The sequence below is a fragment of the Sarcophilus harrisii genome, chromosome 1 (genome assembly GCF_902635505.1).
Source record: "Sarcophilus harrisii chromosome 1, mSarHar1.11, whole genome shotgun sequence".
Taxonomy (NCBI): domain Eukaryota; kingdom Metazoa; phylum Chordata; class Mammalia; order Dasyuromorphia; family Dasyuridae; genus Sarcophilus; species Sarcophilus harrisii.
The window spans coordinates 15,881,274-15,908,448 of record NC_045426.1 but is presented as its reverse complement, the minus strand read 5'-3'; the positions used below and the strand labels follow the sequence as shown (position 1 = coordinate 15,908,448).

The window sequence follows — 27,175 nt, the reverse complement described above, 5'->3', positions numbered from 1 at the left end:
ACAGACTTGGTTTCCAGGACGCATGCGCGGCTCCATAGAGCTCACTGGGGCAGAGCCTAGGCGCTCCGGCGGTTTCCCCCCCCGCCCGAGTCACGTGATACGGGTGCTTGCTCCGGCCGGGAGGGGCGCGGAGTCGGGGGGGAGGAAATAGGAGAGCAGGGCCGGAAGAAGGGGCGGGCGGAGCGGTAGACGGACGGACGTGGGGGCGGGGCGCAGCTCGGCACCGCCCCTCCGCTCCCGCCCTCCCGGCGCGGCTCCTCTGCGCGCTGCTCCTCTCGCCGCCCGCCCGGACCGCGGACCCTCCTCGGCGGCGCCGGCCTGCGGCCCGGGTGAGTGGGGGCCGGCGGGGCGGCGTGTTGCGATCGAAGCGCCTCCGCCGGCGCGGGCCGAGGCCGGGGCGGGGGCGGCGGACAGGGACTCGGAGCCGAGTTGGGCCCGGGCCTGGGGGCGGCTCTGCCCGGCGCGGCCCTGCCCGGGGGCGTGGCGCTGCCGTGCGCCTGCGCGGGCCTGGGTCCCGAACTGCGCGTGCGCCCTTGCCCGGCCCGCGCTGCTCCCGGGGAGCGGGCGTCGGAGGGGGCGGGGCGCCGCCCCACGTGCTGCTCCTCGGGCCCCCTGGGCTGGGACCCCGGCACTCCCGCCCTCCGCGTCCCTGGGCGCCCCCTCCCCCCAGCCTCGTGGCCCCCAGTCTAGGCCGAAAGCCTCGGGGAAGCGCCCCCTGTGTCAGGCCCCATCTGGAGCGTTCCCTCCTCCCGTTGGACTGGAAGCTCTCTACGGGCAGGCCCCGCCTCCAGCCGGGAGCGAGCCCTCAGCAGGCGCTGGTTGGAGGGCTGACTTTCCCTTTAGGGGCCTGGGAGCCCCTCTCCGTCGCCCCCGCCCCCTGAGCTCGTTCCCCTGGTGTCACCGTGGGGAAGCTGAGGCTCAGGGAGGCGCCCCGGGCCCTCGGGCAGCAGGCGGTCCCATCGGACCGAGACACTTCGGGGCCAATTAGACTGGAAAGACCAGGGCCATCACTGAGCTCAAGGTGCTCTCCCGGGCCGGCGGGGCAGCAGTGAGGGCGGATGTCCAGGGACGCTTGCAGGCAAACACTTGCGGTACTCTCGGTGCTCCCGGGAGGAGCGGTGCTCTCGGTGCTCCCGGGAGGAGCTGTCCTCCCCGCCTCACAGCCCAAGAGACTGAGGCGCGCGTTTCGGGCCTTGCCTAGCAGGGGCTCTCGCAGCTAGCGAGGGATTTAGCGCGGAAGGGTCTGAGTCTTTGTTTTTTTACTTTATCTTTGGTATTGTTTTTACAGAAGTTAAGTTCTGACATCTCTCTCCCTCCAGCTCTTCCCCAGTCATTGAAAGGCAAGCTACACGCTCTCAGTCACACATATGAAGTCACGCACAACATTTCCTTATGAACTATGTTGCAAAACAAACAATAAAAAGCAAGAAACATAAAGTGGAGGGGCCCGCTTCAGTGCCCCCGGAACTCATCCCTTCTCTCTGGCGAGCCCTTTCTCCGGGCCATTGTGTTGGTCAAAGTGGCTAAGGCTTCCCCACGTTAACGCTGGTACCTAAGCACTGAGTGTGAATCTCCAGTATTTGAAAAAGTGACTGGTTTGCGCCTCGTGAAAGGCTTAGCTAGTAGGAAGGAATCTCCGAGGCAGATTCAGGGGCCTGTGTGTCCCTCCGCGGGAACTTTTCTTTAATGTTGTCCCTGCGGAGCCTGCTTTCCCCGGCACCTCGCCCTGTGTGCGAGTGGAGCCAGTTAGGGCTGAGCCCGGCAATGCTGCGATCAGCCTGCTCTAAGAAATCCCCACAGTTCAAGCTGCTGCCCCGTTGTCCGCCCTCAGGGCAGCGGGGAAGAGGCTGCCGAGGCCCAGTTTACCACGCTCCCATAGGGTGGCTCCCGTCATTCTCACGGGGCTCTGCCGGGAGGTCTGCGCGGCCGTGCTCCCATCCCCAGCTTCTGCCCTCTCCTACGTTACTCTGGGAAGCAGCAGGAACAAGGAGAAGGGAGTTTGAAAACCCACGTCTTTAAGTGGATAGTTTTAAACGCGGTGAGTGGCAAAACCCCGGAAACTTCACATGAAGACGGAAAGTAAAGCCGAGAGATGCTCTGCCGGTCGGTGAACGTTTATTAAGTGCCAGCCGTGTGCCATGCAGAGTGCTGGGCCTCTGGTCAGGACGACCCGAGTTCAAATGTGGTTTCACACCCTTCCTAGTTATGTTGCCCCACCTTCTCACTCTGTTTGCCTCGGTTTCCTCATCTGTAAAATGACATGGAGAAGAACATGGCCCTCCAGTGTCTTTGCTAAGAAAACCCCAAATGGGGTCACGAAGAGTTGGGCCCGCCTGAAAATGGCTAACCGTGTGCCAGGCCCTGCCCTAAGAACTAGAGAGGCTAAATCTCAGAACGAAGGTGAAGTTCCTGCTAATTCTAAAGAGAATTAGTTTCCATCTTCTGCAGCGAGATGCACGTTTCACATAGTTACCCTCGCTGTCAAAGGCATTCATGTAGACAGGCTTTTGTTACCTCAGAGACTTTTTCTCTCTCACCAAAACATGTGTGGATAACAGATGATTGTCCAAGTCGGTCTTGAAGTGGATGCCTTCGAGACCATTTTGATTGGGGGACAAGACTTTGACCGAGCGGGATCGGCACTTGGACTCTTGGACACGGCAGGGATGGCGGTGACTTCAGGGAGTAGGTGCAGAAAATTGGCCCCGTCCCTGCCTAGAATTAGAAGTATTTCAGTATTTCCTCGATCTTTTCCCTATGCGGGGGAAGGTTCACTGGTGCCGTTGTGATCCTTCAGTGGCAGATGTGTTTCCTCAAGGCTTCTCAAGTGGTTCAGATGGTAGTGGAAGTATAGGAGATGATAGGATTCAGAAAGAGGGATCAGAGGCAGAAACACATTAGCCCTGATGCTGCTTACCTGGGGATCAGTGGTAGATCACTGAAATCCCCTTACCTCTATTCATAGGGCTTGGCCCCTTCATACAGCAGACATGGTTCTAGGGCTCTTTTCCTCATGGTTAGAACTATGAAAGTCAAACTGTGAGAGAACTTTGAAAGTCAAATGTTCTTCCCACTTTGAGGGTGACACATTCCAGAAAATGAAATATCACATTGTATTTGAAGAAATTTCCACTTTGAAATGTGGGTCATATTTTATTCACATTGCCGAATAATTCATGTCCTCACTGGAAAGATGGATAGGTGTGAAAAGTAATTCTGACACTAGCATGGCAGTGCATCCAATACCAAAGACCATATAAAATGTACTTACATGGGTCTTGTCAAGGCAGTGTTCCCTCCCAAGGTGCCTGCTCAGTCTGTCCCTACCCAGCCCCATCTCCCCAAGAATTTGCCACTAGAGATCCACCAGAGAGGGTGAGGGGCCCCCTTCCAATTTCGATGTTGAGGACACCAGGGCAACCTGCCAGTTGTCTAACAAAATCTTACCCAATCCCTGGTGGTAGTATTGTCCTCTCATCAGCACTTACAGGAACGTCAGTTGTGGGGCTCTATCAGTGAGGTGGTCTTTAAATTAGCAAATGGCAGAATCATTTTTTAAAATTAATGAACAAGCTGATTTTATTTATTTATTTGTTTGTTTTTTGCTGAGGCAATTGGGGTTAAGTAGATTTGCACTTAGGTTCTCCTGACTTCAGGGTTGGCGTTTTATCCACTGCACCACCCAGCTGCCCCCAGAGTCATTTCTTCTTGTGCCCTAAATCTGCCCTGGGCATCAGCCCTACCAAGCTTAAGAAGTGTTACAAACTTCTTAACCTTAAATGGTTTAAAGGGCATTTAAAAGGACAAGAAAGGAGGAAAAAGGCAGTGTTCTGTCCTGGCCAGAGACCCCATGCTCATTGATACAGGAAGGTTCTACACTAGTGGTGAGTCCCCATACTGCTGCCTGTCCTTTTAATTTTCCTCTGTGACCTTTTCCCTTTACATATTCAGCAGTATTGGAGTTAATCCATATCACATTTTTCTCTTCCCTTGCTTATTTGAAAATTAGGGGAAAATACTATTTTTTAAATTGCCTGTAATTCATGGTAGGTTTTTTTAACTAATGGTAGGAAATTAGTGAGGGCCAAATAGAATTGTTTTAGACAAATTCAGTGGGTTGTATTTCACCTTAGGGTGGGAATTTTTCTTAGAGTATTTGGGAATTTTGTTTTCTTAAAACTATTTGTTGAATTAAAAGATAGGATGTGGATTTTGATCTCTATATATAGCACTGTGCTTTAGTGAAAATTATTTAAGTAATGTTTGCTTTTCATTTAGCATATGATTGACTACCCTACAAGCAAGGTATTGTGATGTACCCCTCCCTGTGATCTCTGTATCGGGGAGATGACAGGCTTAGCCCCAAAGAAAAAGTGGAACTTTGCACCTCAGAACAGAGATGTCGGCAGGATGGGATGTGAGTACTGAACTCTCTGTTCTGAAGCTGTTTTACCCTCCCACTTTTGAAGCCATTGCTCTGTTTTGGGGGAGCAGTGTTGTCTCTAGACAATCGGGGGAAGAGGTTGTAACTCTGCCTTATTACCCTGAAACAAAGCTTTTTTTTTTTTTTTTTTTTTTTTTTTTTTAGGATGAAGGCAAATGGGTAGAAGAGATAATCAGAAAATCAGAAAAACTACATTTTGCTAAAAGATGCTATAGACAATGAAATAATATAACCTTTTTTATAGCAAGTTTCTGAGAAAGGCCTTATTTCTCAAATATATAGGGAACTGACTCAAATTTACAAGAATTAAAGCCATTCTCCAATTGTTAGGTGGGCAGAGGATATGAATAGGCAGTTTTCAGAAGAAATCAAATATCTGTAGTCATATGAAAAAATCCTCTAAATCTCTACTGATTAGAGAAATGTAAATACCTCTCAGATTGGCTATCCTGACAGAAAATGAAAATGATAAATACTGGGGGAGATTTGGAAATATTGCCCTATTGGTAGAATTGTGAACTGACCCAACAATTCTGGAGAGCAATTTTAGAACTACACTCAAAGAACTAAAGCTGTATGTACTCTTTGATCTATCAGTAATGGTATCAGTGCTATATCCCAAAGAGGTCAAAGAAAAAGGAAAAATCAAAGGAAAAATTTGTACAAAAGTATTTATCGTATTCTTTTTGGGATAGCAAAGAATTGGACATTGAAGGGATGCTCGTTATCTGAACAAGTTGTGTGCCATGTAATTGTGGGATAGGATTGTGCTGTAAGAAATGATGTGGGGAATGGTTTACATAAAACATAAGAAGACCTATATGAATTGATGCAAAGTGAAGGGAGCAGAACCAGGAGATAATTGTCCATAGGGTGATCATTGGTGAAAGACTTGATTACTCTGATCAACACGATAATTCCAAAGGACTCATTTTGAAAAATGCTGTCTATCTTCAGAGAGAGAATTGATGAATTCATAAATTGTCACTTTGTTTATTTTTCTTGCCTCCTTTTGGTAATAAGGCTAAGATGAAAATATGTTTTGCATGATTTTCACATGTTTAATTGATAATTATATTGCTTGCTTTCTTAGTAGAAGAGGAAGGAGAACATTTGGAATTCAAAATAAAGTGGAAAGTAAATAATAAAATTTAAAATTCAGTAATCTGTTTTTACTTTGGGCAATGCCCTTATGTTGATCACAGTGGCAGCAGATCCCTGTCCATTAATGTAGCCAGCATTTTATAGTTCCCATTGTGGTTTCCTTGGTAACCGTGGGAGGGGGATAGAAGAATTGTCCAATCTTACAAATAAGGAAACTGAGGCTTGATGTGTTTTCCCTAGTGTCAGCAAGATTCTCTAGCTCCAGATCCAGCGCTCTTTTTTTCTTCACTCTTTGGCCTTTATTGCTATTTTGTGATCTGAGACATGCTGCTTAACCTCTGTGGGCCTCAGTTTTCTCATTTGTCAGATGATGGGCTTGGTTTGGATGATCTGAAGCCGCCTTGTTCTAGATCTGTTAGGATGTCATATAGAGGACATCGTATTGGATGCTGGCACACCTACTTGGAAAGGGTTTCCTTTCCTTCCCTTCATTTCCAACGGTTGGCCAGTTGTCTTGAGAAAATTGACTTTTTTCTTTCTTCCTTGTCTCTTTTTTCCATTTGTGATCCAAAGAAACCCTAATCGTGACTGGAGTCATGCTAGTAAAACATTTACATCAAAGGAATGTTCAAAATATGCTGCTTTTATTCAATTCATTATTTTTTCTTTCTTTTACTTGATTGAGACAATTTTGCATTTTTTCATTACAAAAAAACATTTTCATTTATGTTATGGTTTTTGTGACCAAACAACTATCCGTGTCGTTCAAATGGAAAAATGTGTTAAGTTGTTTTACTAGATGGAGATGTGGGAGAACAAGATGGGAACTGTGCACAGGAACTTGGAAGTCTGCTTATTTGGACAGGGTTTCAGGGAACCGGAGACATTTATTAGGTCCAAGCTGTCACTGACACGGTGTCATTGGTGTACAACTGCAACCTGTTCCATGTTTTATGAGCCACAGAGTATGTGGGGGAGGTATGGGAGTGGATAGTCGGGGGAGACTCCAGAAATATCTTGCAGGAGCACAGCTGTGGTGATGATCTGGGGTTCTCTGTCTGTTTTGAGCAGACATGACTGATGGTCCTGGGGGAAGAAGCTCTTGTCTATGTGGCCCCCTTGAGAACCTGCTGGGTTTCTGTGCCAGGGGACAGTGCTGCGGACGCATCCTGCAGCCTTGCCTGGGCTCCGGGCTCTTCCCTTCCTTGCAGAGGCTTCTCTGGCCTTGGCAAGTTCTTGAATTGGGCACAGAGCAGTGATGGTGTACTCGGCTGGTGCTTCTTAGTGCCACTAACTGATAAGGGGTAAAGCGACCTCAGAAAAAGGCCTTGGGGAGGTGCCTGACTTGTTTTACTTCTCCACGAATGTGCTCCGGCCCCAACTGAAGATAAGCTCCTCAGCAGGGACTCTCATGGATGGTGTCATAGAGTCTAAAGGGACTTGGGACGCTCTCTGTCAAACCCCTTCGAGGTACAGAGGAGGAAGTCAGGAGCTGGGAACTACTTGTTAGTGTTTTCTCTTTCCTCAGTGATCCTGTACTAACCAAATGATATAATGGTGGAGGGTTTTATTTGGTTGGTTTTGGGTTGGGCTATCAACAATGGGCAGCAGCTACCACGGTGTCTCACACATAGTTGTTGAATTGAAGGTTGACCATGATTTCATATTGAAACTCGAGGAAAGAAAGAAGATACTATTAAGTCTTGTCTGTGTGCCAGGCCGTTATCTCATTTGATCCTAGAATTTCAGGCAACATTTGCCCTCGGATCTTCCTCACTCCAGGCCCACCCCTCTCCTTGGTGCCACAGGCTGCCTCTAGCTCTAGCCCTGGGATCTTGGGTATCACCATAAAGAATGATCAGGGGTGAGGGATGGTGGAATGTGGATTTTTTCTCCATGTCCTCTGGGTGGTCATTTTCCCTTGTCGTTTTAGCCTGTCACACGTTTGTTCCCCTTCAGAAGAGCCAAGTCAAAAACTAATTGATTCAGCAGAGCGCTTGGAGAAGGATCAGGATGAGAGTTTCTTTCCTTTCAAAGTTTGCCCTCAATATCAGCCAGTCAGAGCCAGAAGCTTTCCCTACTGCACCTGTGCATACTCTTTACCACTTCATCCTGAGACCCAGTCTCCACCTGTCCCCACCTTATCTCTGCCTGTCCTTCGAGGCTCTGCTCTCCCTAATTCGTATGGAATCTGCTTCTCTTTTGCCCTTCCGGGTTGTCTCCCCCACCGAGAGACTCCTCATCTGCTTGTCTTGCTCTTTCTGCTCTTCCACTGGCATTTGGTGCCTTCATCCTCTTTATCGATGCTGTACTTGAGGGTTTCCACACCTCCCCCTTGCAGACTAGAAGTTCCTTGAAGGCCAATACTTATTCTTCTCATGGTCTCCTGCAGCGTCCTGTCAGGGTTATCTTTTGCATTCTTGATGAAGTGAATTTGCATGATTGCACATAATATTTCTTAAAATTTGGCATTTCTGTATATCTTGCTTCAGGGATTCTTAGAAATTTGAGGTCTATAAACTTTGTTGTTGTTGTGTTTTGTTGTACAATTCTTTTAAACATGTTTCCATAAATTTGTCATGTTTTGCAAGAAAAATCAGACCAAAAGGGGAAAAAATCATGAGAAAGAAAGGGCAAACAAACAAAAAAGGTAAAAATACTATGCTTTGATCTATATGCAGTGTCCATAGTTCTCTCTCTGAAAGTGGATGGCATTTTCCATCTCAAATCTATTAGAAATATCTTAGTCAACATATTGCCAGGAAGAGCTAAATCTGTTATGTATGTTTGATTATCACATAATCTTGTTGCTGTGTACAATGATTTCCTGGTTCTGCTTACTTCATTCAGCATCAGTTCATGTAAGTCTCTCTGGGCCTTTCTGAAATCAGCCTATTTATGTTCTTACAGAACAAAAATACTCCATAACATTCATACACCATAACTTATTCAGCCATTCCCCAATGGATGGGAATCCACTCATTTTCCAGTTCCTTGACACCACAAAAAGAGCCGCTACAATCGTTTTTGCACACATGGGTCTTTTTCCCTTCAAGGTCTAGGAACTTTGAAAATAAATTTTAATAACCACGTTTCAATATAGATGGTTTCCCTTGTACTCCTTAGTGCTATATTTTACGTATTTAAAATCTGATTCTGAGAAGACCATCTGATTGCCTAAGGTTCCAGGCCCCTCACTTGGATCTCAAGTGGAATAAATGATTGGGCTCCTTTCCATATAGGTAACAAGTGATTCTGGGAGAAATTTTCCAAAAAAGGTGAAATAATAAAGATCAACTCAAAACAAGTGTTTTCCCAGTTATTTTCAAGCAACAGCATCAGGAATCATGGTGCATGCTTATGTTCCAAGGCTCTGTGCTTCAGAACTATCATGGAAAACCTTGAGATAAAAGAAAAAACTTCAGAGCAAAGGGGGAGGTAGCTGCTGGCAAAATTGGGGGGCAGATGTATTTTGATCATATCCAGTCCTCCCTCCAATCTTCTTCTTGTCTCCCAAATTAAATTAATACCTGTTATTTCCTAAGAATTTTAGATTTCTGCTACTCTGAAGTTTTGATCTGAAGAAGAAAATGATTTAGCTTTAGAAGTATAACTCTTAAGAACCTAGAGATCTCTCAATTCCTGCTTTTTATAGGTGAGAATGCAGAGAGCCACCAAAAAGGGCCCAGCTGCTGGCAGAACTGGGATCCCTGACTCTTGGCTTTAGACTCTGACTTTCTGTGAGATTCATTCTAATGGGGGTCTTGGATTTAGAGCTGAAAGTTACCACAGAGGGCTTTCATTTGGTTCTCAGGAACTCAAATATCTGCTTTCTACTCCTGTAGTTATCTTAGAAGGGGAAAAGATAGTAGATGGGGAAGCTGAGAGCCAAGGAGCACAACTAGGCTTCACAAACCCCTAAACCCTAGTACTTGTTCTCTTGGGCCATGCTGTTATTCACACTGACTCCTTAAAGTGGTTTGCAGTCAGTCACAGAATTTCAGAATTGTAAGGGGCCTTAATAGCCATATTCCCAAACTTATGCTCTTTAACCATTAGATACTAATTTGGGGGGTTCTGAACTTTTTTTTTTTTTTTTTTTTTTTAATAATCTGATAACTTGGTTTCAACATAATTGGTTTCCCCAGACTCCCAGAAAGGTCCATGACACAACAAGGTTAAGACCATATTCTAAAGTCATGCTCACCATCACAATATAACAAATGGTCGTTTGGCATCTTCCTCCGTCCAGGGACGGGGAACCCACTCCTTAGACAGTTAAAAAGCTGAGATTGGATTGTCAGGTGATCCAGAAATCAGTATTCAGTATTACTGAATCTCAGGCCAACTTACAAGAGTCTCTTGAAGACCTAAAAGTGGGTGCTCTTGATATTTTGGCAGGTCTGTGATCTCATCCCATACTGCCTTATCTTCCGAGGGCATCTCAATTGTGACTGACTTTTTGTGATCCCTTTTGGGTCTTGGCCAAGAGTGATTTGCCATTTCCTTCTTCAGCCCATATCACAGATACGGAACTGAGATAAACAGAATTGGGTGACTTGCCCAGGGTCATATAGCTAGTGAGTCTCTAAGGCCAGGTTTTAGGAATCTTTCTGACTCCAGGCCTGGCACCATCCAACTTCCCACCTGGCAGTGCATCCCTGTAACTAGTTCATATGGAATCTACCCAATGGGCTGGAGTCTGAGTGTTATCCACCATTTTTTCTCTGTTATCAGCTCATCTGAACTTTTGGTCATACATGTGTTTCAAGATTTGTTGTACTTTGGTAAACTCACTTTAAACCATTTTTTCCATGAGTAGCAAATGCTATGATAATAATATAGTATCAGTGCCCAACTACTGTAGAGAACAATCATTTTGTGGGAAGATGCAGTTGGCATTGTATCTAGATGCTAGAAAATTATTGTTTCTCCTTCCCCAGCATTGAAGAGAGGAAGGAAAGAATTTTCTGAGCTGTTTGATGTGATTTTGGTGGCCTAGGGTGAGTGAGATTAAAAAGCTGTGAGGACAAGAGTTTTCTGCTCAAGATAGACTTCTTGATAACCAGTATCCTTATCTCCAGTACTCAGAAGATCCTGAGAACTGGCCTTCGGTCTCCTTTATTGACACCATTTTTGCTTCTAGTAAGGCTTCCATTCCTTCACTCTACTGCAGGCAGGGCAAAATCAATTTGGTACATGGTGCTCTTGATTTTTTTCTAAGGAATTTATTTCAATCTAATTCTTGACCCAGACTCATTCTATATTATCTTCCTTTATGAATTGAATGAATATGGAAAGAAGAGAAAAGATTTGAGTTCTCCTGGATGTGTTCCCCATGAGTATTGCCTTTCCTGTGAGACATTTTTGATGGGGTGGCCAGCAGGCAGTTGATGTCACATAAGTGGGTAGAAGACACAGGAGCAATGAATGGACAAGGGATCCCCAAAGTCCTAGTGCAGTCTTAAGGTCTAATAAACTTTCATAGCTTAAAGCTGCTTTAGCATTTGGAAGTCATCCTCAACAGATTTAGGAAGCAAACAGAGATAATTGAGCCCATGAAAGAAGCCCAAGAAGAGAAGCTTATAAGTCCCCAGTGGATAGGGACATGTTGTGGATAATGATTAAGCAAAAGAAACTACAGAGGGTCACTCAGGGTGGAGGAGAACAGAAAGGTGGCTAGCTGTGTCACCTGGCTAGCTGGAGCTGAAGGGGTGGCCACAGGAGGATGTCCAACATTCCTCAGTCCCCAGCTCCGTGGAGGAGAGTGGGGTACTCAGCATTTCATCTCTTTCCTCTCTGCCTTTTTTTTGCCCTTTGGCATCCTTTGTAGCCTTCAAGGTTTAAGCTCAGATGCCACCTATTCTGGGAAATCTTTCCCGGACCATCTAATTGGGAATGTTCCCTCTTTCAAATTCCCTTCCAGCTCTAAATGTAATCAACTTTTAATTTATTTTTCTGCATATATGTTATAATTATTCCTCCAGTAGAACGGAAGCTTCTTGAGGATGGGAACTTTCTCTTTATGTAACCATGCCGAGCATATGGTGCTTAATAGAAGCTTGTTGAATTGGGAATAGACTGGAGTTGGGAAGATTAGTTAGGATACTCTTAAGATAGACTAGGTAAGAACAGATGACCTTCAGAAATAGGAAGGATTCAGAAGGAGTGTGAAAAGGAGGGGAGGGAGATGAGACTTTGTGAAAAATACCAGGTACATAAAAAAGGGTGAAGTTTAGAGCCAGGATAGCTCAATAAAAATATATAAATTAGAGGAGACCTGGTTTGGGAAAGGAAGATGATGGGTTTGGATTTGAGATACTTTGAAGACATTTAAGGAGAAATGCCCAGCAGGGAGGTAGAAGTAAGATACTGGATACCTCCTTTAGGTGGGAGACAGAGCAGAAGATTTGGGATTCAAGCCACTTAGAAATGATCATTGAAGCCATGGGGATTGGTGAGTTTGCCAGAGAAAAGAATAGAGAGAGAGAAGAGAGAATCAAGGAGAAAGAAGACAAAGATAGGGAAGAGGAAAGGAGAACCTGGTTTCTGATGGAGTCTCAGACATGGACAGGTCGGTTAACCTCATCTATAAAATGGGATGATAATAACACCTCCCTCCCGGGATTGTTGTGAGGTTCTTTTGAGGCAATATTTCTGAAGCAATTAACCCAGTGCCTAGCACAGAGCAAATGCCATAAAAATGTTGGCTGTCATTATGTTCGTTCACACTTACCCAGCTGTGGGACCCTGGGTAGATAGCTTAGCTTCTTTGAGCCTCAGGTTTCCTTATCTAGAAAATGGGATCATAATGACAACTACCTTATAGAGTTGTTGGGAGGCTTCAATGATAGTTATCTTAAAGCACTCTGTAATGATATGATTATCATGCAGACCTTTTCACAGTTCCACCAGCTTGTGTTTTCCAGCTTTCTTACTTTGTTGCCCTCACTGTACTTTATGCCCTGACCAAAAGGGTTTACTTTAAGCTCCCCAAACTTAACATGGCACCTCCTGCCCATGCCTTTGTTCATACAGGTTTTCAATGTTCAGAATGCCCTCTTTGATTTTGGCATATTGAATTTCTTACCCAGCTTTAATCATTGAATGTCTGTTGTCTCAGACAAATAGAACTAGGGCAGACCTTAGCTTTAAAAGGCCACGGTCTCCCACTGCATCCAGGGCCATCTTTAGTTATCCTGATCAATATGTTGCCACTGGACCCAGATGGCTCTGAAAGAGAGAGGGAGGCTGGTGACTTTGTATAGCCCTCCCTTCCCTAAATTCCATTGCAAGTCAAGACTTTACCTTCCTTTTAACATATACATATTTAACATGTATGGGACTACCTGCCATCTAGGGGAAGGAGAAAAATTGGAACAGAAGGTTTTGCAAGGGTCAATGTTGAAAAAATTACCCATGCACATGTTTTGTCAATAAAAAGCTATAATAATAATTAAAAAGAAGACTTTACCTTCCTGATGTCATTGGTTCTTTTCAAGAATGAAGGACAAATAGTAAACAATTGAATTATTCTTTGTTAAACATCACCTTCTTTCCCCCCTCTTTCCTACACACACAGACACACATTTCTCTCTGTCTCTCTCTGTCTCTCTGTCTCTCTCTGTCTCTCTCTCTTTCTCTGTAATGACCTTCCCTTCTGGATTTCACTTAACACTTTGTATTATCTCTGTAAAACCCTATCCTGATGTAATTGTTATTTTTTGTTATAATACTCTCTCTGACTTCTCCCTCACTAGATTACAATCTCCATGAGGGCAAAGATATGTTGTGTATCACACCCAATACCTAGTCTAGTGCTCTGTCTATAAGCAGCCACATAGTAAATATGGAATTAATGACTCATTTTATCTTTACATTGATGTTACTATGGAAGAATAGTCCGTTTTTCTAATATATTGATTTTATTTTCCTCTAAAAATCGCCTTGTTAATGTAGCTCAGTTATTGCATACTTGGCTTTTGAATGATTAGAAGATTCTGATTAGGTTTATGATGAATTTTTAGTTTTGCTTTGGAAATAAAAAGTTGTTACCTTAAATGACCTGAAGTTTGTTCTGCTTTTTACACTTGTTTTGGATAGTTCCATAACTAACTTTGTTGGAAACTTGACAGTCGCTATCAAATTCGTGTAATAGTATAGTTGGTACTTCCTGTACCTTTTGACCCTTGCATGGACACTCTTGCAAAGCTGACATTCTGTGAGCAAAATATTAGCAGGATCAGCAAGATCCTCATTTATAGTTTCCATGTTAAAAGTATTTGCCCTTTGGATTTTTGAAACTAAATATCATGTAATTTAATTAGGCATGAAGAGACTCTATATATACTTGTATACATTTCCTATTCAGATCTTCTCTCTCCCTTAGTTGCTCTCTCAACAAGTTACACATTTGAGTAGGAATAAAAAAATTCTCTAATTTTCCTTCATAGTTTCTATTGCAGGTAAGAAAAATTAAAGGGGTATAAATGGTATTTAGTTGTTTTATCTTTAAGTAAATGAAAATCTCTTTTATTATTCACAGTTCCTCAATTGATCATCTGTTCTGAAAGGAACCGTTCCTGCTGATAGTTCACATATGTTCCCCAAACTTTGGCCCAGGTGAGAAATTTCTTGGACATCCAGTTTTTCTTGACAAAGCTGTATATTACCTCATGAATACCCCATCTTCCCCATTTTATCAACTCGGGGTGGGGGGTGGAGTAGGTAAATATGTAAGCTGGTATAGTTTGTGTTATTCATAAAATAGAAACTTGATAGTTTTCTCCAATTTGGTTATATTTGGCACAGATTGAATTTAAAAATCATAACCTTTCAGTGGATCCATTATTTAATTATTTATAGGAATATGCCTTTCCAAATTGTATGTACAGGAGCCATCCATAATTGTGCATCCTGTGCGCTTGATTATGTTCTCCTGTAAATCCTTCACCTCAGATGGAAAACTTGACAATAAAAACTATTGGGATTAGTTTCATGCAGATGTAATCTGAATAATATGATATCATTTTTAAAAGGCTGCTAAGGCAGTGCCATTCTTATGATTAATTACATCTCATGGATCATGAGAGGGAGACCCTTGCTTGCCAAAAGAGTCTGCTGCTCTTGTGAAAGATGCCCTTAGCTGGCAGTCTAGGTTAGTGAGTATATGTTGGGTGGGCACATTCAGCGAGACTCAAACTGAATCCAGGAAAGAGAGGAGGGAATTGTGCCCAGCTTTTAAATGAACTCAGACTGCCTTCTGACATACAAATACATATTCTTCCTGTTGTGTTATATGGTTGCAAATCATGCAGCACCACTATTATTGAAGAATCTTCATTATAGTTGAACAGAGAGACAGCAGAAATACATGTTGGGTATAAGTTGGCTTTATTATATCATCACTGATGATTTTCAAACAAGAAGGGGTGGTGTAAAAGATAATGTTCAAGAAATTCGTGATTGGGAAAGAAGGTGGCCCAGTCATTAGCCACCTTGAGCAAAGGATAGCAAATGGGCAGCCTGAGGGCATTTCTAAGACCTTAGTGGTGGTGGTTCAATCATTCAGTCCTGTCCGGCTCTTGGTGACCCATGGATCACAGCACTTCAGGTCCCTCTATCCTCCAGTCTCTCTCAGAAGTCTGTCCAAGCTCCTGTCTGTTACTTCCATGATGTTATCAATCCAACTTATCCTCTGTCATCTCCTTTTGCCTTCAATCTTTCCCAATATCGGGGTCTTTTCCAGTGAGTACCATCTTATTATATGATCAAAGTGTTTAAGCTTCAGGTTCAGTATTTGTGTACATTATCAAGAGAAGGCTTACAGGAGAAAATGAACAGACATTCAGGCTGAGAGTCTCCCATTGTGGTCCTATTTTAGGACCTCATGAGGAAAGCATGGATGCATTGAAGAGTTTGTACATTTCAAATGCAAATTTAAAGTTTAATCTTCAAATTGTGATTTTTCCATAAAGCAGAACAGCCAGTCAATTAAACTTGAATTGGCCATTTTAAAACACAGACTTCATAGGGCTCAAGCACCATTTTGGTGTACATTGTGTCCTAAAAATTTTGGTGCCAATTTAATATCTTAAAATTTTGTGCCAATTTAAGATCTTAGAATTTCACCAAGCCTTTTTGGCTCTCTTCTTGTATTTCAAGTTGCATTGTCTTTTAGGTCTTTAAACAGTGTCTTATTTAGGGAGAGCTGCATCTACATAGCTTTGTTGCAGTGGGTTCTCAAACTCTTTTTCTCAGTATCTTTACTGTATTAACAACTATTGAGAATATGTCCAAAGAGTTTTTGTTTATATGGGTTACATAATAGATATTTATCATAAGTAGAAAAAAAAACCTAATTTTGAATTTGTAGACCCTCTGAAAGAATTTCAGAGGCCCTCCAGGATTCACTGCACCACACTTTGAGAACCACTGGTTTAAGGTTTCCAGAGTGCTTACATTGATGATCCCATTCGGGCCTCACAGCACCTTTAAACTTCTTGACAAAATAGATTAATGAAGAGGAAATGTTCATCTACCTAATCAGTTTGCATTTCCTCTAATAAAGTATTGATCTCACATATGTTTGCACACACATTTAAAGTGGAAGTTTATACATTCGGTACAAAAGAAGAGTGTGTAAATTCATGAACTCTGGGGTTATGCTATTAGAAAGCCTTCCCTAAATTATCAGGTTGGTAAGGTAACAAAGTCACCCAGCAGAGAAATAGACAAATAGGACCAGAAGCCACATCTCACCCCTCCAAGTCCATCGTGGTTTTGGTTCTTAGCTTTGCAAAAATTTATCATATTCTTGCAATAATTTCATCCTAAGGAATAATATGTGAAAGTATTGACTAAGAAATTTTAAGATGGTAGAAATTGGAAGATGCTTCATTGTAGTGAAGTACAAAGGCCTTGATTCATATTATTAACAGTTCCCTGATTGATTTATGGGTGTTTTTCTCTAGTTGGGGCCATTTAGTCTGTGTCATGTGACTTGTTTTCATCAAAGACTTCCCTTAGGACTCAGACTTCTAAGATACTTTTGCAGCAGCCAGTAAGTTAGGTCTTGGGCAGTGGGCTGATTGGGGACCCATTACATCCCATTTCTTGGCACTTCTCATAGAACTGCTTTCATGACTCTTGTGGTCATTAAAGTTGTCTGGGTCTAGGAGAAGGGGGGCTCCCATGCTTCTCCTCTTGACTCTGAGTTCTAGGATCTTTTACCCAAAAGAGAAGCATCTTGTATATACACTTTGGTGGTGGTTGTGAAATCTAGATAAAGGGTCCTCGGTGTGGTGTTGGAGGGAGTGCCGGGCCTAGAATCAGGAAGAGCTGACTTCTGCTATGACCTGTGACACTTAGCAGCCGTGAGACTCTGGGCAAGTCTCTTAATTTGTTTTAGTTTCCTCAACTGTAAGTGGGGATAAAAGTAATTCTAATTATGTGAATCGATTGTCACAGTACCTGGCATAGGGTAGGTGCTGTAGACATTTTAGCTTTCATTACTATCGTGGCCATTATTGTCATGATGGCTCTAGAGTGGGCAGGGACGTTAGGGGCCACCAAGTCCACCTTTTTATTATCCAGATGAGTGAACTGAGGTCCAGAGAGGGGAAGGCCCCTGCTCAGTCAGCAGGCAGTGGGTGTCAGAGGCTTTCTGGGGAAAAGCTCTTGGGGCTGCTCCTGGTTCATCTGCTTGACACAAGCTATTGAACCAGATTGGTGGGATGTGATCCAGAGGAGGTTTATTAAGGCCCCTGTGCTCCAGATGAGGCAATAGAGATAGAAAGACAAGCTGCTTTATTAGCAGGGGGCTAACAGTCTCCTCTTCCTTTTCACCTTCTTTTGCTTCCTCGGAGGTTTGGCTCAGGTGAATGAATTCCCTCATTCCTGATGGGACTTTATTTTGCATTTAGTTCTCTGTGTATATGATGTTTCACCCCAGTAGAAGGTAAACACCTTGAGGGCAGGGGCAGTTCTGGTTTGAGTTTTGTTTTTCCAAGGCTTGGGACCTCATAGTCATTTAATGAACATGTATTAATTTGGATTCTACTGGGAAGATACAAAGTGGGCAGACAAATTGACTGAATATTTGATCAGAACCTGCTATTTCAGGAACTATATGAGGTTCTGCAGGTGTTGACATCAACACTGAAGGGAACCTGTCCCTTCCCCGAGATAAGTGAACTTTCCCAGGTGGGACCATCAGGAAAGCTTCCCCAAGACACAGTCCACTCACTGAGCCTTGGAGGAAGCCAGGAACTCCACCAAGTGGAAGGCCCTTCTAGGCACTGAACGGAGCAGCGCAAAGACATGGGTGTGAGGAAGAATGGGGTGCAGAGAAACACAAGGAGCACAGTTTGGGTGGAAGAGTTTGTGAATATGTTGTGCATATTTTGGGCAAGATAATAAAAAAGCACTTAGAAGTGAGTTTGGGGTCCGCTATAAATGGTGAACATATGAAATAAGGAAATGTAGCATAAGATGCCACTTGAATTTATTAGATGACTGTATTGTCACTTAAGAAAGTAGGTTTTCCTTAAAGTAGCTTCATTCCAAATGCCTAGAAAGCCTCACTTGCTTTACTGGACTTTTTACCCATATTCTGTATTCATAAAGAATCTCCAAAATAAGAATTAACACGCATTTACATTTTGTTACTGTCTTCCTGGCATATTTGCTTTTGGAATGGGAAATAAGACTTCTAAGTTGTCCTTCTGTCTCTTATTTCTAAACTAAGGTCGTGTTTATACTCAGACTTTAATAGCGTTTTAGAATATCTCGTTTCTTTTTATGGTAGTGCCTAAAATTGTACTTCACATAAATACAACTTACATCCAAATGTCATTTGAGGCGTTGCTTTCTACAAATGTATTGAAATAGATTCCTTACTCCATTCAATTTTTTTTCTTTTCAGTTACTCAAGTGGATCCCAGGATGCTGCTACGAAATCTACCTCCTCTCTTCATTTCTCTCAGTCCTGTGCAGTATTATTGCAGATCTGAGCACCATATCTACAGACTGTCCTGAAATCCTCAGAAGAGTTTGATGCATCCTTAACGTGGAATAATTTAGCAGTTGTTCTAAATATGCAACAAAATATTAATTAGTGAATCTGGGTGTCTCAGGTTCTGAATGACACAAATAACCTCACGTAGAATTCTTTCTCTTTTGAGTTATTCACCTGATCTTCCATCAGAAAGACTGCATCTACCTTAATCTGGTCTTAGAGATATTAATGGAATACAGTCATGTCCACTCAGGACGAGAGGCAGATCAATACGGAATATGCCGTCTCCCTGTTGGAACAGTTAAAACTGTTCTACGAGCAGCAACTGCTCACTGACATAGTGTTGATTGTTGAGGATACTGAGTTCTCTTGTCATAAGATGGTTCTTGCAACATGTAGCTCTTATTTCAGGTAGGTATTTCATCTATTCAACTCTGTATATACAAATTGGATTTTTTTGATTTAATATTAGTTCCTCAGAATCCATTTTGAACTCTCTCTCTTGATGATTATGTGCAAACCTCTAAATCAGCTCCTTCCCCCCATGTGCACTAGCAGAAACTTATTTCTCCAAGGAGTTGCCTGCGAAATGAAGGGCAACGTGTCTCAGAGGTGCTCCTTGAACCCAGGCTTTGCTGATCCTGAGGCCATCCCTCTGTCCACTTTGCTACTTTGTTTCTCCAAAGATGCTCTTATGCTGGTCGTATCATTTCTTTCTTATTAAAGAAGTTTGGAAAAGATTAAAGGAAAGGAAAATGGTGGATGATAAGCTAGGGAGAATGGATTTTAAAAGTGGACATTCTAAGTATACATTATTCTGACCAGCTGCACTTATAAGTCCTGCACCTTCCTGTTGTGTGGGCATGACTGAGTTTTCAAGAACTTTGCTGAGAAGCTGGGTCTATCCATACCCAGCCCAGCTGGGAAGCTTTTGAGTAAGCACTCGGCTGCAGCTTCTGTCTGACTGAGCATCATGGAGCAGACCTGGATTTGTTGAGGCTTTATCGGAAGGCTGGGAATCAAGTAATATAGACTTTGGGTCCAGAACACTTCGCAAAAAACTGCCACTGAGGCAGAGAAGCCAGGTGATCTAGGATGGTAGGGGAAAACTCACCCTGGCACAATGCTGAATCCTTGAAATATTTTCTGTTTTGGCAGGTGTTTTCAACTAATAGAGAATAAGAGAAATCATCCCTTTATTTTCTTTTAATCTTTTAAAGCAATCTATTTGAAAAGACCCTTCTTTCATAAATTTAAAATTTGGAAAAAGCTTATCTTTTAAGTAGTTATTTCTAGACTCATTATTGATCTTTAGAGGCACAATGTTTTTTACTTAGGAGGAGAAACAGGTTGGGTTTTTTCTTCCTTTCCTACTGTGTTTGATCATATTCTATCTACTTTATTACAACTTTTAGCTTCACCAGATTCCTTGCTGAAGGCAAAATTTTAATGCTATTGTTGCTCTTCATATCGTTGCCTTTCAGAGAGAAATTTTAAATTGGCTAGCTTACTTGAAAACTAATAAAGCCACACCCATTTATAAAACCCTTTGAGGCTCTGGAATGATTGATTGCTGGACCTGGAATTGAGATCGGAGTCCAAGTCCCTTAGCTTTTCCAAACTAAGAGCAGTTTTGCTTGATGGGGGCTGGGCTGCCCAAGGCCTTTTAGGGCCTTGGTACCCACTCCTAATGGGCTCAGGTCTGAGATTGTACTGATTGTTTCCATAGCAACAGGGCACCGTTAACTGTTTCCATAGCAACGGGGCACTGCTAGTTCAACTCACTCCTCCAGGTCTTTCTCACATAATGGATTATCAAGGCAGACTTTTTACTTACTGGGCTGGTGCAGTTAATTTTTTCAATCCTAAATTAGGACCATTTGCATATGGGTTCTGTTATTGGTTTTTTACTTATTCCTCCAAACTTTGTGTCATCTGCAAATTTGATAACCATGCCTTCCATATCTTTATTCATATTATTGATAAAATATTAAGTAGAACAGGTATTTGAGAGTACATTATTGCCTTTTATCTCAGCTGAAATTTATCTCAATACTTTGGGTTTGGTCATATAGTCAGATAGAACTCTGCTTAACTATACTATTGGCTAGTCCACATTTTCTCATTTAGGCTACAAGGAGATTATGAAAGATTTCTAATTTCTTTGCTCAAATTGAGATGCTTTCAGAATTGGTGTTTCCCAATCTGTGAGCCTCATAAATCTGTGATAATGATAATATCTAACATTTATAAGTACTTACTATATGTAAGACTATCTTAAATACTCTACAAATTATTATTTCATTTTCTTTTCAATAACCCTGAGAAGAAGTTATTATTATCCCTATTATAAACTGAGGTATGCTTTTCATAGCAATGCTGTCCTCCTCTCCTCTTATCCAAGATGTGAGGGATCATGTGGTCTCATGCATGGGGAAGAAGAGTGCTGGTCCAGGGCTCAGGAAGTCTTGCTGGGATTTTCAATTCTTAACCTAGCTCTTTGACTCTTATGAAGGCACTTAATTGTTTACTCTAAAAAAGTAAAGATCCTTCTTCCCTCCCTCCCTTTCTCCCTCCTTTCCTTCCTTCCTTTCTTCCTCCTTTCCTTTTTTCCTTTCTCTTTTCCTCTCTCCTCTCCCTCCTTCCCTTCTTTCCTTTCTTTCTCCCTTCCTCCCTCCCTTCCTTTCTTCCTCCTCTCCCTCCCTCCTTTTCTGCCTTCCTTTCTCTCTCCTTTCCTCCTTCCTTCCTTCTTCTTTCTCTCTTTCCTTCCCTCTCAGACTTAGGCTTGGGTCTTTAGTCTTAGTTTTTTATTCCTTCAAATATATGAAGAGTCCAGGATTTTATCTGCATAAAGATTCCTTTCATTAACCCATGTTCCATATCACCCTTCCATGAGTTAGTAGATAGTCCTAGAGGTTAAGTAGCTTGGAAGGAGATGTGGCTGTTTTTCTGATTCTGAGAAGCACCATGCTCTCTTTGCATCCCTTCAACTTCCATGGACATAGCTCCAAGAGCCCTAGGGACATCAGTATGCCCTGGACCACTAATCTGGCTGCCATTTCAGTCCCTGTAGCCATCATCAAAGGAAGCCTTGATAGAGATGAGTCCTGAAAGGTCTGTGGGTACCATAGCTCTCTCCTAAGCAATTACCCGTTTGGAAAAGAAATTTTCTTGGTGCTGTCATATGGCTCAGCCTCAGAGACAGATAAGATTCTGTTGGTGGGAATGACAAAAAAGATGCCACATTTGCACCAATTCCCTAAAGAACTTTATCATCTGGCCTGCAGCTGAAACCTCCTCTTTGTATGTGTGTGTTCTTTCTTCCCATTAGAACACAAGCACCATAAGAACCTTTTTTCTCATAGTATCCCTAATCCTTTGCACATAGCAAGCATCCCATCCATCCATCTGTCCGTCAAGATCCGAGCTCAAGGCTTCTCTTTGCAGGAGCCTTCTCTGGTCACTCTAGTCAAGGATCACATCCTTCGTACCTCCTGGTACCAGTCATACATATAATTACTAATGTAGTCATACAGTGCACAAAAACAAAATGGGAGAAAGAGCATCTTCCATCACATCACAAGCAAGCACGACCTCTGGTCATGCAGCGGGAAGGCAAAGGGAGGCACTTGGGTTTACCCAGAATAGATAGGTGCTTCATCTTAAGGTTGTTCTTTATCACTCCAACTTGGTGCTTTTCCAAGTTCTCCTCTTTGAGTCAGATTTGATTGTGTAATTCCACTGAGGGCTGGGAGGATTTGTGTTTTTGTTTCTTGTCCACTATGTGCTTGATCTTGGAAATCTTGGAAAGAGGTTCCGTGGTCCCCACAGAGAGCCCGAAAGGAATCTCTCTTCCTCCTTGGCAGTTTGCACTTATGGTCTTGGGTTGTTACATGTGTGTGTGAACCTCATCTCTGTAAGTGGATGTTAAGCCCATTGGGGAAGAGCAACTGGAGGACATTTATCCACATCTTCCACTGTTGGCTTTGCACGTGATGGGTGCTGGACAGATGAGAATGGAAGAATGGGCTAGGCTGGACGTCTTGGCAGAAAGCTGGACTTTGGATGTCCTCAGAATTTCTAGTGATTTGAATTGAAAGTCATTTGCCGTTGATCTAATTTAATTCTAATTGATGATTTATAAGTTTAAGCATCATTTCAAAACTTTTTTGTCTAGTGAATTTTTTGTTTCTAGTGAATTTTAAGCTCTGGATAACAGTTGTCTTTATTAAGTTTTAATCTTTTTTACTCTTATATTTAGACTAAATGAAAACTTGTGGGTTTCCCCCTAGGGCCATGTTCATGAGCGGACTCAGTGAAAGTAAACAGACACACGTGAACCTGAGGAACGTTGACTCGGCTACTTTACAGCTCATCATAGCTTATGCATACACGGGGAACTTGGCAATAAATGATAGCACTGTGGAGCAGCTCTATGAAACGGCTTGCTTCCTACAGGTGGGTGTTCACCGCATTCAGGGACTTTGTTTCCTGGTGTCCAACTTGAGTTGGGATAACTTCCTATTGAGTTGGGGAAGCATTCTTGGCCTTTTAGTGATTGCCTACACTACTCTGTCTTAATATATTATAATGATTGTTTTATGACATAAAGAGGTGATTCTCATTCCTTCTCATCTCCTTCTGGATAAAATAAGGAAAGAACTAGTAATTTGTTTCCCATCATTTTCAACTATAAGATCCTTTTTAAGTTATTAAAAATGGTACATTAGTCTTAATACAGGAACTAACTTGGGCATATTTTTTAAGTGTATTTGAAATTATAAGTCACATAACATTTCCATTTATTTAAGATGTGTGATTTACCGTGAAGCTTTTTTGTTGTTTACTGAGTTCCTGTACTTCCTATGCTTCTGTTTAGAGCTTTGGAAATTTAATGTCCTCATTTCTATCGGTGTAACTTTATTGACTATCTTTTATTTTTACACCACCCACATTTCCAATGTGTCCCTTCCTCTGATCCTAAGAGCAATCCCTCACAACAAAGAAAAGAGGAAAGAAAAACAGCTAGCAGAACCGAACTGCCCCTCAGGGCGGTTTGGACTTTGTGGTCAATGGCTGCAGAGATGGGTGGAAAAATGGGGGTCTTTCTTTTTCCTCTGACAAGGTCTTCGAGTAGTGGATGAACTATAAGTTTTTGCCGGCCGCACTGGAGGGGACATGGCCAAGGCATCCTTGAGCCAGAGTAAAACTTGTCTATTGACTTTATCTGTGAAAATTTATATCATGTGTTTTCTCTCATTTTATTCACTGAAAATTTTAGAAGATCAAGGAAAAGATTTTCTCTGAAATCCATTATCCTTGGCAGGGCAGATAGGAGGTTAGATTTCAGGAATGGGTGATTTGACACTGCTTGGGGTTAAGTAGGGAAGAGGCAGGGTGTGGGAATGGGGAAGGAGGGGATGGGCGGTGGATGACCCCCACAGGCTATGAGATGTGCCAGAGTGCTTCTGGCTACTGGAAGATGAGTTGATGTAGGGCCCCAAGCAATTGGTCTCAGCTGTCTTTGGAATCTAAAGTTTTTTAACCCAAACTTGAAGCTTTGCATCTCTCCCTGCCAAAAAAAGAGAGTACTAGCTGTAAGTACTGCCTTTCAGTTACTGGTGAGTTGTTTCTAGCCTTAGAGATCCCCTCCCATTCCCCTTAAACACTTTTCAAAAATGTTAAAGAAGGGAGAATATTGGACGACATCTAGACTCGATGAACTTTATTACTCAGTAATTGTGTATTGGTTCTTTACTAGCTTATTTGGGCACAGTTTGGAGGTGAGTCTCTTGGGAAGGTGCTCTGGGGAGGATGCCTGAGATCCACCTTCCCCACTTGGGGAGATCACCCTAGATAGAACTTTGTGGCCATGATTCTCTCTGAAAGGAGCCACTATATCTATACTAATATGCTTAGAGTCTGTTCTGCTCTCATTGACCTTCTTTAACTTGTAGGTAGAAGATGTGTTACAGCGGTGTCGAGAATACTTAATTAAAAAAATAAATGCCGAGAACTGTGTCCGCTTCCTGAGTTTTGCGGATCTCTTCAGCTGCGAGGAGCTGAAGCAGAGCGCCAAGCGGATGGTGGAGCACAAGTTCACGGCCGTGTATCGCCAGGATGCCTTCATGCAGCTCTCTCACGACCTGCTCATAGACATCCTAAGCAGTGACAACTTGAACGTGGAGAAGGAGGAGACGGTCCGAGAAGCCGCCATGCTGTGGCTTGAGTACAACCCAGAGTCCCGCTCGCAGTATCTGTCCTCGGTGCTCAGCCAGATCCGAATCGACGCCCTTTCCGAAGTGACGCAGAGGGCCTGGTTTCAGGGGCTGCCGCCCAACGACAAGTCTGTCGTGGTCCAGGGCCTCTACAAGTCCATGCCCAAGTTCTTCAAGCCGAGGCTCGGGATGACCAAAGAGGAAATGATGATTTTCATCGAGGCCACCTCCGAAAACCCCGGGAGTCTGTACTCTTCTGTCTGTTACAGCCCCCAGGCAGAAAAAGTCTACAAGATCTGCAGCCCGCCCGCCGACCTGCACAAGGTCGGGACCCTCGTCACGCCCGACAACGACATCTACATCGCGGGGGGGCAGGTTCCTCTAAAAAACACAAAAACCAATTACAGCAAAACGAGCAAGCTTCAGGCTGCCTTCCGAACTGTGAATTGCTTTTACTGGTTTGATGCCCAGCAGAACACTTGGTTCCCAAAGACCCCGATGCTCTTTGTCCGCATCAAGCCCTCTCTGGTTTGCTGTGAAGGCTACATCTACGCCATCGGGGGAGACAGCGTGGGCGGGGAGCTCAACCGAAGGACCGTGGAGCGGTACGACACCGAGAAGGACGAGTGGACCCTGGTGAGCCCCCTGCCCTGCGCCTGGCAATGGAGTGCCGCCGTCGTGGTCCACGACTGCATTTACGTGATGACGCTGAACCTCATGTACTGCTACTTTCCCAGGTCGGACTCGTGGGTGGAAATGGCCATGAGGCAGACGAGCAGATCCTTCGCGTCGGCCGCGGCTTTTGGCGATCAGATCTTCTACATCGGGGGCCTCCATATCGCCAGCAGCTCCGGCCTGAGGCTGCCGACCAGCACGGTCGACGGCTCTTCGGTCACCGTGGAAGTGTACGACGTGAACAAGAACGAGTGGAGGATGGCGGCCAACATCCCTGCCAAGCGGTACTCGGACCCTTGTGTGAGAGCTGTAGTGATCTCGAATTCTCTGTGCGTTTTTATGCGAGAAACCCACTTAAACGAGAGAGCAAAATACGCCACCTACCAGTATGACGTGGAGCTCGACCGCTGGTCTCTGCGGCAGCACATATCCGAGCGTGTGCTGTGGGACTTGGGCAGAGATTTCCGATGCACTGTGGGGAAGCTGTATCCATCTTGCCTCGAAGAATCTCCGTGGAAACCGCCAGCGTGTCTTTTTTCGCCCGACGGAGCCGATGAGTTTGAGCTAGACCGGGACGTGGTTGCCTTGCCCCCCGTATAGCGGGGCGGCGGGGCTCAGGACGCGTGTGCCCCCCATCCGCGCTCTGTAGTTACTTTTAGAGAGAAGAAAGCTTTAGGAAAGAAGGGCTAGCCATGGAAACGTTTAATCCTTTCTTTCATAAATTGTATTTTTATGCCCTATTCATGCCCTATTCAATATTTGCAGCAGTATAATGCCTATGTCAGTGAGTCTTGCGGAGAGATAGACTACCGTAATCTGAAGTAGCTTATCCAATGATTGAGAAACTTCTCTGTATATCACAAGAGCCTGAGCATCTGGAGTATCTCACTGTTAGCCCCATGAGCTCATCTGGGACAAGTTTGCTTCATTAAGGTAGTTGGATGTTCCTCATGTGTCGCGTCCCGAGTCCTTCTGAGAGACACTTCCCACGTGTGTCGATGATTCCTGGGCTTCTCTGTTCCGAGAGAACGTCATCTTGTGCCCCTGACTGCAGGACCAGTCGGCTGGACCACAAGGCCTGGGGCTCGCGCTCCCTCTCCGGCCTGGCTCTTTGGAGGGCGGGGCTTCCGAGCAGCTGCTAGTTGGCCAACCAGGGGTGAACTTGGGTCTCTAGGCTCGCAGTCAAAATGGCGGCCCCTCCAGTGTGGGTTTGCCTGGGGTTGTAATCAGTCAGTGCCTCCACCTCCCAGTTACAGGAACGTCAGCTCGTGCTTCTGTGACTTCCTGCTGCTGCTGCTGCTGCTGCTGCTGCTGAGGTATTTTTCCAATGTCAAACCGAGGTTTTAGTGTGGCTTAAACCAGGTCTTTTATTTTGGGTTAACTGAATAACGAGCATTACTGTAGAGTGATTGTGTATGGATATCCCTTAGCTATCAGGTTGTGTTTTTTTTTTTCTTTGGGGGTGGGAGGGTGGGGTCAGGGTCAATTGGGGGGGACCGAAGCATTCAGGAATCCTCTGCACGAGGTGGCCAGCAGGGCAGAGATCAAGGGCTGCTCTGGAACTAATCCCAGGAACCACTAGAAGAGATGGGGCTCCCCCACTCTCCCAGGAGCACAGGTGCTTCATGACAAACGTTACCAGCATGTTGAGCTGCATCATGTTTGGCACTGTATTTTGACTGGCGTTAATTTATTAAAGAAATTGTACCTTGAAAA

General features: G+C 43.8%; 1 protein-coding gene across 1 annotated transcript; it reads left to right on the top strand.

Annotated features, from left to right (window-relative positions):
- The first annotated feature begins 89 nt into the window (after window positions 1-89).
- Window positions 90-27,175, top strand: KBTBD2 (kelch repeat and BTB domain containing 2). Its single transcript, XM_031952813.1, has 5 exons — window positions 90-329; window positions 14,094-14,170; window positions 18,474-18,977; window positions 22,859-23,024; window positions 24,524-27,175. Exons 3-5 carry the CDS (start codon window positions 18,808-18,810, stop codon window positions 26,057-26,059), a joined length of 1,872 nt encoding a protein of 623 aa, XP_031808673.1. The 5' UTR covers window positions 90-329; window positions 14,094-14,170; window positions 18,474-18,807; the 3' UTR covers window positions 26,060-27,175.